We start from the raw sequence: 11,353 nt of genomic DNA, 5'->3' as shown, positions 1-11,353 counted from the left end.
AAGGGAGAGAGGAGTGGACAAGGGTCAGGCTGCGGCTGGTCGAGCTGCTCCGGGTCTGGAATCTGCTTCGGTTCCTGGTTCCCACCGGGGCCAAGAGTGACACCTGATCCCGGGGGATTATGAAACGGCAGGAGGTGGCCGCCCAACCGCAGTGCCCGCTGAGCCTTCACCCCCCGCCCGCCTCCCGCTCGGCCCCGCCCCTGCCCCCCGCCCCCCGCCCCCCGCGCGCGCGGTTAAATCCCCCACCTGGGCGGCCGCTCACACCTGCACCTCGCCCGCCCCGGCGTAGCACCATGCCTGCCTGTCGCCTCGGCCCGCTCCCCGCCGCCCTCCTCCTTGGCCTGCTGCTGCTCGGCCTCCCCGCAGTCACAGGTGAGCGGGGCGGGGAGAGGCCGGGCACCCGAGCGAGCGTCTGAACCGTCTGGACCGAGCCAAGCAGAGGCGCAGCCTCTCTGGGGGCTGGGGAAGTGGGGATTCCTGGGGCGGAAGTGGGGAGATCCATGAAGACTAAAATTTGGGGACCCCTGAAGCCTAATAAGGGTGGTGACCCTTGGAGCCTAAGGTGTGAGGTCCAAGGTGCTGGAGGTGGGGAGACCACCGAAGGCTGAAATTTGGAGGAGGGGCTCTGTGCTGAAGGCAGATACTCTGTGGCTGCGGGGGTTTGGGGGGCTGGGGTGTGCTCTGCCTAGACATCAGACGGGCCTAGAGACCTAGACCCTAAGCGGTGCGGGATCCCCTAAGGACTGAGATTGGAGGACTCTGAGGCCAAGCGTTAGGGCAATCTTGTACTCCCCGGTGTCGGGGACTTCTGGCCTGGGGTGAGCCCCTCTGGGGCGCTTAACGAGGGACCTTAGGGTCAGAGACTGGGAATTCCTCGTAGTTAAGATTTGGGGCCCTTGGAGCTGGAAGTGGGCATCCTCTGGGACTGGGGCTATGCCCCACCCCCGATCGTCCCTTACCTTCCCTCCCAGGCACAGGAGCAGAGAAGACGGGCGTGTGCCCCAAACTCAAGGCGGACCTCAACTGTACCCAGGAGTGCCAGTCCGACAGCGAGTGTGCGGACAACCTCAAGTGCTGCCAGGCGGGCTGCGCCACCGTCTGCTCTGTGCCCAATGGTAACCCCCGGCGACCCGCGCGGGGCCGGGGTCGGGGGTGGGGGCCGCGCGGCGCTGGGAGGAGGCGGGAGCGCCGGGTTCCGGGAAGACGGGCGCCCCCGGACCAGGGGACCCCTGGGAAAGTCAAGGCGGATCAAACCAGATCCGCCCGGGCTCTCCCTCGCCGCCCTGGGGGAGACAAAGGCGTCGCTGAAGCGCAGCCGAGGGGGAGGGAGGCCCCCCACCCCTAGCTGGATTCGGTTCTCTGGTGCATGACCGGCTTCCGGGCACGCACTGCCGGGACATTGTTGGGGCCGCGGTTTCCTCCCCGGGCCGGCTGGAGCTTTCGGGGAAGCCGGGGGCTGGCGCCCGAGCCTGGGGCTCGCCCCCACCCCCGGAGCCCCTCCCCTGCGGCCTCCCCCAGCCCTGGTAGGGAAGGACTGGGAGCGCCCGGCGGGCGAGACTCCCCAAATTCCTCCCTCCAGACGGAAAGGGACTGCACAGATTAGGAGAGCGCCCAGCTCGTCTTAAAGATGTGGAAGTGAGGTCAGCGAGAGAAATGTTCTCGCCCGAGGTCACACCGCCATCCCGTGGCCGCAGGAGTCACAGTGAGGGGCTTGCGTTTCCCGCTTACTGGCTGAGTGGTTTGGAGAAAGTCAGGACTCCTCCCTGGGCACCTGATCCCCCTTCCTCAGCTTTAAAACGATCTCTTCCACGCTAAGGATCCAGTGACAGAGAGCTGGGGTGCTCCGTCGAAGGTATGGTACTTGCTAGTACGCAAGTGTCTCCAACAAGCTGTGGGGCCTCAGATCAGAGCAGGAAGTGGCCTTAGACAGCATAGAATCTAAGCCTCTCATTTTCCAGGAAAAACTGAGGATTAGAGGCAGGGATATGACCTGGGCAGAACCAGGTACCGTAACTACTGGTCTGTATCCGGAATACAGGCCCTGTGGTTTCTCCTCTTTGTCATTTCGCGGAAGATGCTAGCATAGGCCGGGAAGGTGTGCAATTCAGGGACCCCAGACACACATGAGCAGGGAGGAGGGAAGTGGAGGGAGGACTGGCCCAGCAGGGGCAGCTTCTGGGTCTGGACAGGAGTAGAGGAGGACCAGAAGGTTGGGAGAGAAAGCAGGGGGCAGACAGATGAGGGAGGTGGTGGGGCAAAGAAAGGGGTCTTCGCTGTTAGATGGATGAAGAGCTTGTTCCCTTGTCTCAGATGGACAGACTGAGGCTGGAAGAGAGACAAAGCCAGATGGCTTCCTGAGGCAGGGAGGGAGTCTGGAGGTTTGAATCCTAGTTCTGCCATTTTCTAGCTGTGTGATCCCGAGCAAGTGGCTTTACCTCTCTGAGCCTCTGCTCTCTTGTTTACAAAATGGGAACGATCATCCCACATTTTATAGGATTGACACCAGGGTTCAATGAAATAATACATGTGAAGTGTCTCATTAGTGAGTAGGTACTCTATACACAGTGGCATGTTTTGTTCCAAAACTGTTCCCCATTTATTCCCTTTTGTCCCAGGGCAGCCCAGTACTGACAGCTCCCGCCCTTTTACTAGAGAACAGATTTCTTTGTACTAAGAAGTGAGGACTCTGTCAGCCACTTTCATTGTCCCCTGCAGCCAATCACCCAGTGGGTGCCTGTGTTTCATATTTGGCTGGGCCTGGCTCCCCGTCCCTGACTCAGGAAGTGTAGCGTAGTGCGTGAGTGTGTGTAAATGGAAGTTAGAGGGCTGAGCTCAGGTCTTGGTTTTACTTCTGACCAGTAGTGTGGTGTTGTGTGGCCCCTTCACCTCTCAATGTCCCATCTTCCTCATCTCTGACAGGAACAGGTTTAGAAATATCCTTGATGTGAGGATTAAAGGAGATAATGAGTTTTTACAGAGTGCATTGTAAACGGCACATCTCGGCAGTGTTAGCTGTTAGTGTGTGTGTGTGTGTGTGTTAGTGGAAGGATGTGTGGTTTGTGCATGGGCGAGTGAGTACATATAGAGGGCCGTGGTGCTGAGTGACCGTAACTGGGACTGGGTCTGTGGGAGTGAGTGGAGGGAAGATGTGAGTGTGTAACCCTTCACGTGTGCACTGCACTCTACAGTTTACACAGCAGCACGATGCACGGGGAAGCGGATTTCCTGGGGCTTAAATCCCGCCTCAATCCTGGATGACCTTCGGCAAATTACTTAACCTTTCCGTGCCTAAGTTTCCTCATCTGGACATGAACAAATATTAACAGACCCCTCCCCCTCTTTTAGAATTATTGTGAGAATTAAAGGGGCTAATATGTGTCATAGTGCTTAACATAATGCCCACACGTAGTAGGCGCTGATTAAGTGTTCGCTGTCACAATTCCTCATTATTATTACAGCCTGGTTTGATTTTTCAGGGAAAAATAATTATGTTTGCCTCCACTGCTTTCACGACAGCCCCGTGATGTGAGTGGCACTGATTCCACTGACACCTGAAGACACTGGGGCTCTGGAGATTTCTGGCCCTAGACCACAATGGTAGAAAATGGCAGAGCTGGGGCTCAAACTGAGGTCCTATGATTCCAAAACCATCTCACAGCAGCACAAGGGGCGATTTGCAGGCAGCCTTCCTGGGCCCCCTGAGAGCAGCTCGGGCCCCCTGGGAAGGACCCAGGCAGGCAGCTCTGCTGTTTGTGAAGCCAAGTGGGGAGCAGTGGGGGGTCATGCTGCAGATACGCAGTTCATCTCCCTGCATCCCTCTGCTTACCTGCCCTTACTCCTTTTTCTACCAGAAAAGAAGGGTTCCTGCCCCCTGGTGGACACTAGCTTCCCCCAGCTTGGCCTCTGCCAGGACCAGTGCGAGGTGGACAGCCAGTGTCCTGGCCAGAAGAAATGCTGCCGCAATGGCTGCGGGAAGGTGTCCTGTGTCACTCCCAACTTCTGAGGTGGGTGAAGCGGGGAGAGGAGGTGCATTCGTGCCTAGGTGTGATGATTCTTGCAGCAGGTTGAAAAGGAAAACCTGGGCGAACACATGGCTGCTAACCTGTCTGTCTATTGATTTACTTTCATTCACTCAACAAATGTCTACTGAGCATCTGTCACGTGCCACGCACCACTCTAGGTGCTGGGGATGTTCCAGGAGTGAACAAATGAGACAAAAATGTCTCCATGATGGGGTCTGTATTCTAGTGGGCGATAAACAACAAATAAGCAAGCAGATTTTGTAGTACGTTGCAGGCAGGTAAGTGCCAGGAGGAAAAGGAAGCAGAGAAGGGGGTAAAAATGACGGGGGCAGGGAGCAGAGCTGCAGTTTTTACATGGGACAGTCAGTGAAGGCCCCACCCAGAAGGTGGCATTTGGATAAGACTCGATGGGAATGAGGGAAGGAGCCGTGGGGATGTGCGGGGGGTGGTGGGGGGAGCAGCAGGTGCAGAGACAGGAGCACCCCTGGGCACTGCAGGACCAGCCAGAGGTAGAAGCGGGTGGGGCAGGGCAGGGGTATAAGGAGAGAGGGTGCGAATTAAGAGGGAGCGGGCAGCTCACTTGGAGCCTTATGAGGTCGTTATATTGGCCATCGTAAAGACTTTGGTCTTCACCCGGAGATGTTGCACCTTTGGAAAGGGGCCGCTCCTGCTGCTGTGTGACCAACGGACTGTAGAGGGCAGGGGCAGATGCGGGAACCTGTTTGGAGGCCCCCGTGAGAGGCTGGGTGAGAGATGACCTGGACCAGGATGGAAGCAAGGGGGAGAGAAGTGGCTGGGTTTTGGGGGAGCAGTTATGTCCTGGAGAAGGGGACAGTGGCTGGGGGGGTTAGGGCTGCAGGAAGCTCTCTGCATGGCCAGTGGAGAGCCTCACCAAAGAGCTTGGCTTTGCAGGACAAACACGAGAGCAGCTGACTTGAGTTCAGCTCATTCAACATGTGTTTGAAGCATGTCGAGCACTTACATTGTGGCAGGCCAGGGCTCAATACAGCCACCTCTAGTGGCTCTGGCACTGAAAGCAAAAGGTTATGGGGCCTCCTATATAGTTTAAAATAAAACAATATTAAGTCGTAAAGTAAGTGTAAGGAACTAAAGGAAAAATAAAACAATGAAGCCAATGCTTGGTTGGCCCATTGGGCAATCAGTGCCAGCTCTGGGACAGAAAGGGGACCGCATCTCTGCCCAGAGCTCGCAGTCCAGAGGCTGAGGCAGATGGATGGGTGACACTCCCTCTACCTGTAGTCAGCCCTGAGTGTTGTGGAAAACCAGAAGAAATGTCACCCAGGTGGGGGAAGGGAGAGGATGGCGCAGGGACAGTTGGGGAAGCCTTCCCGGAGAGGTGACCCTCAGCCAGTCCTAAAAGATGAGTGAAGGGTCGGCAGTCTGGTGCAGTGCAGCGGGGAGGCTGTTTCAGGCAGAGGGAACAGAAAGAGCAGGAACTAGCGAGTGCCCTTGGGTTGAAATCTCATTGTCATGTGCTACCTTTAACAATTTCTCAGCAAAGGAACCCGAAGATCACTGATGGGATCCAATAGCGCCCATGTGAGAAAATGGAAGCCCAGCGAGGGGATGTGCTCTTTAGTGCCTCCAAGAGAACGTGGTCTCTGTAGGGCCCAAAGCTCGGCAACCGTGCCAGCTGTCTCTTGCCTCCATGAGCACTCGCCCCGTGGTGGGTTCCACAGTCAGGAAGATCCAGGTTCAAATTTCAGCTCTGACATTTAACCAGCCTTTTCACCTCCCAGAGCCACAGTTATCTGGCTTATAATTTGATCAGCTAATCTCAGCTTAACCTAGGGAATGAAGGCATTGGTGGACCTACCTGCCTGTTGGTTGAGGGATTCTAAGGGAGATAAATGACCATGACCCCTCAGGAAAGCCACATGGGTCAGCAGGGACCATGATACCGAGGTGTGCCCTGGGGATGGTCTGAAGCAGAGGAGAGGAATCTAGAACCTGTAGGAAAATGCAAGCAGAGCCCCAGCAAGGCACGGCTTTGCTGTGTGGGTATGCAGGACAGGGTGGGGCAGGGGAGTTGGTCCAGGATTTAAGCTGTGGGGACTCTTGTCTGATGTGACGGATAATGTTGTTGATGGTATCATTTTGATTTTCTTCCTCCAGCTCCACCTGCCACCAGCCTGAAGAGTGGGGACGGGACGTTTCTGCCTGACCCTGTGTCTGGCTCCAGCTCGGCCGCTCTCACCCCTTTCTAGCCTCTGTGTTCCCTCCTGGGCTGATCACAGCTTCTCCCTTTTCCAGTCAATAAAGTAACCACTTTCAGCACATTCTGCCTTTGTCGCCCCTGACTTGGGTTGAGGCGGGTGGGCAAGGAGGGGGGCGATCAGATCATCCAGGCACGAGGGCCAGGGAGGGATTGACTCTGAAGCAATGGTCATTAATTCAGGGTTCGTCTCAGGGGGGTTAGCACTCCCCAGAGAATGCTCACACCAACACTGTGAGGTGGGTCCTTGTTCTCCTGGGGTGATGGATGAGAAAACAGCTCAGAGAGGGGATGGGATGCTTCCAGCGTCACTCAGATCCATCACTGGCAGTTCTGATAGCAGCAGCAGCAGCAGGATCTTATCCTATGCGCCAGACACGGTGCTGGGACATTGGCTTACGAGACCTTCTGGCTCCGCAAACCAGAGCAGATAATAACAGTCCCTGCTACAGACCAGGACTCCAGGAGGCCACTTGCCTGTGGCCGCACAGAAAGAAGATGGCCAAGCCAGAGTCCTTGGTTGTCGTTTTTTAAATCAAGATTCTAATTAGTATAAACAATGTAGTCATATGTATGAAAATTCAAAAGGTTAAAAAAAGGATATACAGTGATAAGTGTCTTTCGCCCTAACTCCCTGCCCCTACCTCAGCCACCCAGGTATTTTGTATGGAGACAACCAAAGGTGTCAGTTTCTTGTGTCTTCTTTAAGATGCGCATTTCCAACTCTGTCTTCTCTTTCTCTCTTCCTCTCCTTTCTATTCCCCCATCCCTCACTGTCTCTAGCCTTCTCTCTCTCTCCCTGCCTCCTCCTCTCTCCATCCTCCTCCTCTCTCCATCCTCCTCTCTCTCTATCCCTCCTCTCTCTGTCCTTTCTCCATCCTCCCCTATTATTCTCTCTCTCAAGCCCTCTCCTCTCTCTATACATCCCCCTCTATGCCTATTTCTCCCTCCCCCTCCTCTCCTCTCTCCACCACCTCTCTCTGTCTAAGAATATATAGACATAAAATTCTCAGCTCCCCACCATTTCATGGCTTGCCAGACACTCCATGCTGTGCTATATCTTGCTTTTTGCCCTTAACGATATATCTTGGCCTTGACGCCATAGTAAAGCATAAAGATTGTCTTCGTTCTTTCTTATGATTGCATAGTATTCCATGGCTCAGATGTCCCAGCATCTAACCACACTTTGGATGATGATTTGGGTTGCTTTCAGCCTTTTGAAGGCCTAGATTTGAACTTGGGTCATCCAACGCCAGAATCCCATGCTTGTTCCACTGCCGTGATTTCTCACTTGAATCCCTGGGGTGCGGATTTAGCCTTTGGAGTGAGGAGGAAGGAGAGGAAGGAAGTAATGGCTGTGACTCTGGCTCCCTGGGAACAACCTTTATGTCCTTTCCTGCTCTCTACCTGCTGCAGAACATGAGAGGTCTGGGCAGCCTGAGTGGGACAGTCTGGAGTGTGCGGCCAACCTGGCTCGGTGTCCGGTCAGCCTTACCTTCCTCATCCTCTTGTGGGTCCCTGCCCTAGGTCAGAGGCCAGATGAGACCCCAGGGCATCTCCATCCACCCCCCCACCCCCACCCCAGGGGCAAAGCTGAAAGAGGAGACGCTCGGTGCATGTGACCGCCCTAGGCTGTGGATGGCAGTGCCACTTTTCTTCCAGCTCCCCCTTTCTGATTTCTATCCCCTGTAGGCAGAAACAGTGGCACCCAGTGATGGGTTGGGAAGAGTTATTAGGACACGGTGTGTGACTACCCCCCCATCCACTTTCTCCTCTCCTTCCCTAGGTTTGCATTCTGAAAGACAGGGCGGGCAGGGTGACATGTAACTCGGGGATGGTGCAGGCATTGTCCGCATGCCACCATCCCTTCCACCAGCACCCACTGTGCCCTCCAAATCACTCCTGCCACTCCTTTCCCTGAAACCAGAGTCCTCAGCATCGGGCTGCAGGCAGCTGCTACAGCTACCCATAGATTGGGGTTGGCAGGCAAATTTGCTACCCCTGATTTAGCTCAAGGAATGAAGTGCGAACTGTGGAATGTCAGACCTGGTGGTTGAAGTTTTACTGAGTGAGACAACTGCCCAGGGGCACCCTGAGCAGGGGTCCCCGACCAGAGCCTTAAGAGGAATGGGCTTTTTTAAGGGGGTCCTGGCCCAGGGCTCTCTGGGGTGGACAAGGTGGAGGTTGCCAGAGATCCCAGTAGTGGGTAGGAAGGACAGGCCAGGGAAGGTGAGCTGAGGGGTGGAATGAGCGGGTGAGAAAACTGGGGTGGTTTAGACCAGGAGGAGCCTCTGGCCTAGAACCAAACTTTTTTTTTTTAAAGCTGTTTGGTCAATAAGTTTATTGTCTTTATCTGAATCATCTTCGTAGAAAATGGTTGTTTGGTTTCGCTCTCAGCGGCCTGCTGCTGGGTCTGAGGGAGTTTGCCTTCTTCGCAGGGGCCCAATCTTCCCTCTGGGAGGGGGCTTCTTGGGATGGTTCCACCTCTTCTCTCTGGCTTCTTTCTTGGGCTTCTTCTCATAGACTGGATTCCCTCGTGTAGCAGCGTGAGCTTTGTACATTTCCTCCACCACCTCTGGAGTTACATGGTTCTTTATGTATCAGGAAAGTTGTTTCTTGCAAGCACCTTCGTCTTCTTGCATTGGGTAATGCATAGAATCTGCAATGTTCTGACCGCCGAATTGTTTCTACGTCAGGTTCCTGGCTTTCTGAATCACGAGCAGGGAATTTTTTTGCTACTGTGGATAGACAAGCTCCACAGCTCCCTTCAGGGCCCACAGACTTTACTTCCAGTGGCAGTTCTGGCAAGGCCTGCGTCCAAATCGCAGGTAAAGGCACCAAGTTGATCGTCAGTGCTTTCTTTCCCCATTGTATTCCTGTCTGGTCACCTCCACTTGACCTTCATAGATCTTGTCCATGCCAAACCTATTGCAAAACCTGCAGCCAGCAGGTTGTACAGGCGGGTACAATATGATGCAGTGTAACTTGGCCGGCCAGTCTTCACACCATACTTTGGGAGTTCATGAGCGCTTGCCGCACTGACTATGGTATCCCTTTCTATGCGCGCATAAACAATCTGACAAATGGTAGCTGTCTGTTAAACAATTCTCATCCCGTATTTGGTTCAGTTATACTTATTTTTATCCTGGATTACCAAGCATTTTTGAGCGTACTAATCAGTTTAACCCTCTTGTCTTCTACATTTTACTTGGTATCACTTAAAGTAGGTCTTACTGTTGACAACTTTAACAAACGCCATCCTGTGGAACAGAAGCCCATGTTCCTGGCTTGCCACAGAACTGCAGCAGTGCTACAGGGAGGGGTGGGAAGCCCCAAGATCTTTCTTTGATTAACTTTTTCAGCCAAGTGAATGCTGTAGGTCAGGGACTCTGAGTGTTTTTGTTTAGGGGAGGGAAAAGAAGAAAGGGGCTGTGGACTGGTCCCTTCCTCCCTCTCTTCCAGGTCTTGATGGGCCGTGCTTGATGTAGCCAGACCACAGCAGGGTTTAGTTTGGCCAGGAAAAGGCTCCCAGGGCCCAGGAATCCTGGTAAACAAGTGGATCCAGATGGAACTGCCATCCTCGAGGCCCCTCCCAGAGCCACTCTGCCTGGCTGCCCCAACAGAACTCAGGGCAGGGCTTCCTCCTGCACTCACCTCCTCCCATTTCCAACAGCAAACGGCTTTGCTGATGCCTCCAAAGCCCATCTCCAGCCCAGAAGGCCAGGTATGGTAAGACTTATGTGTAAACAAACAGCTGTTCCGGAGCAAAGTACAGGTTTGAGGTTGGAGGGATAGTAAGAAGTTCGTGAGTAAGAAGTGAGCAGGAGCTTGAAAAATAGAGTCCTAAAGACAGAGCAGTCAGGGAGGGGATAGTCCTGCTTGAGAAACAGCGTCAGCAGGGGCACTGACTCATGCAATAGATATTTACTGAGCACCCACTACGTGTTCTGGTCTAGGTGGTGGGGGGTTGACATCAAGGAGGTATGGGGGGTGTATGTGTGTGGTGGGGGGTAGTCAATAAATGAATGAACTAACACACATATAACATGTCAGGTGGTGGAAAGTTACAGAGAAATATGAAGCTGGGTAGGAGGAGTTCAGAGTCCAAGGAATGGGGTAGAGGTGGGTGATAATTTTGCAGAGAGTAGTCAGGGAAGGGTCTTCAATGAGGCAATATTCAAGTATTGAGATAAATAGGACATCATCCATGTCACAAGCCATGGGAGGAGCAATCCAGACGGAGGACAGTCCCAGGACAAAGGACCCGAGGCCACAGTGTGCTCAGGGACTCTGAGGGTCGTGCAGGAGGCTGGTGTGCACAGCTGCAGGGAATGGGTGGTCAGGACCACGAGAGGAGTTGAGGTCAGAGAGGTGGTGTGGGCACAGAGTGTGAGGGCCCTGTGGTTGCTGCAGGGCTTTGGGCTTTTATTCCCAGTGGATTTGGGAGCCATTGGAGGAGTCTGAGCAGAAGGTTGCATCATCTGACTTAGGTTTGAACAGGACCCATTTGGCTGCTGTGTTGCGAGTAGACTACATAGGTTGAGGTGGAACCAGGGAGGGCAGTTAGGTTACTGCACCAGGGCAGGGAAAGTGGGGGTTAAAAAAAAAAACCAAAATTCTTCATCCAGTGCTATGAGGTATGAGGCCCCCTCAAAAGTGCCAGGTGGAAGGCTTGGCTTCCTTAAACAAGTCTTTCTTATGTCCCTTGATGGAAATTTTCCATCCTTGGCTTCCAAAACATTAAACCTATAGAGCCCCGAGACACAGGAGTGAGAGGCATACAACATTTAAGAGGTTCGTCTACCCGTTAGTAATGCTGCATTATAAGCCAACTCAAAGTCGCTTGTTCTCACTCTCGCGTCTGTGGGTCGGCTGGGGTTCAGTTGATCTAGGCTGGGCTCAGCTGGACCTTCTTGGACCGGAAGGCTACCTGAGGCATGTTCCCATAGTGATGGTGGAAGGACAAGCACATTCCAAGTCTCTGCTTTCATCGTGGCTGTTAACATATCACTGGCCAAAACAAGTCACATGCCAAGTCCAAAGTCAAGGGGCAGAGAAATACACTCTGCCTCTAGTGGAAGGAACTGCAAATTCC

The 11,353-nt window shown here is 53.9% G+C and overlaps 1 protein-coding gene across 1 annotated transcript; it reads left to right on the top strand.

The window, feature by feature from the left end:
- Positions 1 to 248: 248 nt before the first annotated feature.
- Positions 249 to 6,322, top strand: WFDC2 (WAP four-disulfide core domain 2). The gene is made up of 4 exons (XM_045529125.1): positions 249 to 372; positions 972 to 1,115; positions 3,852 to 4,004; positions 6,159 to 6,322. The coding sequence occupies exons 1-3, from the start codon at positions 294 to 296 to the stop codon at positions 4,001 to 4,003; spliced, it is 375 nt and encodes a 124-aa protein (XP_045385081.1). The 5' UTR covers positions 249 to 293; the 3' UTR covers position 4,004; positions 6,159 to 6,322.
- Positions 6,323 to 11,353: the final 5,031 nt, after the last annotated feature.

The sequence above is a fragment of the Lemur catta genome, chromosome 17 (genome assembly GCF_020740605.2).
Source record: "Lemur catta isolate mLemCat1 chromosome 17, mLemCat1.pri, whole genome shotgun sequence".
Taxonomy (NCBI): Eukaryota; Metazoa; Chordata; class Mammalia; order Primates; family Lemuridae; genus Lemur; species Lemur catta.
Note: the sequence above shows the minus strand (reverse complement) of the source record. Positions and strands in the feature narration are given on the sequence as shown.

Excerpts from the sequence above, each read along its gene's own strand:
- WFDC2 (XM_045529125.1), top strand. The coding sequence starts at position 294 with ATGCCTGCCTGTCGCCTCGGCCCGCTCCCCGCCGCCCTCCTCCTTGGC. Across the intron at positions 373-971 it reads CGGCCTCCCCGCAGTCACAG|GCACAGGAGCAGAGAAGACG; the intron begins GTGAGCGGGGCG and ends CTTCCCTCCCAG. Across the intron at positions 1,116-3,851 it reads CGTCTGCTCTGTGCCCAATG|AAAAGAAGGGTTCCTGCCCC; the intron begins GTAACCCCCGGC and ends TTTTTCTACCAG.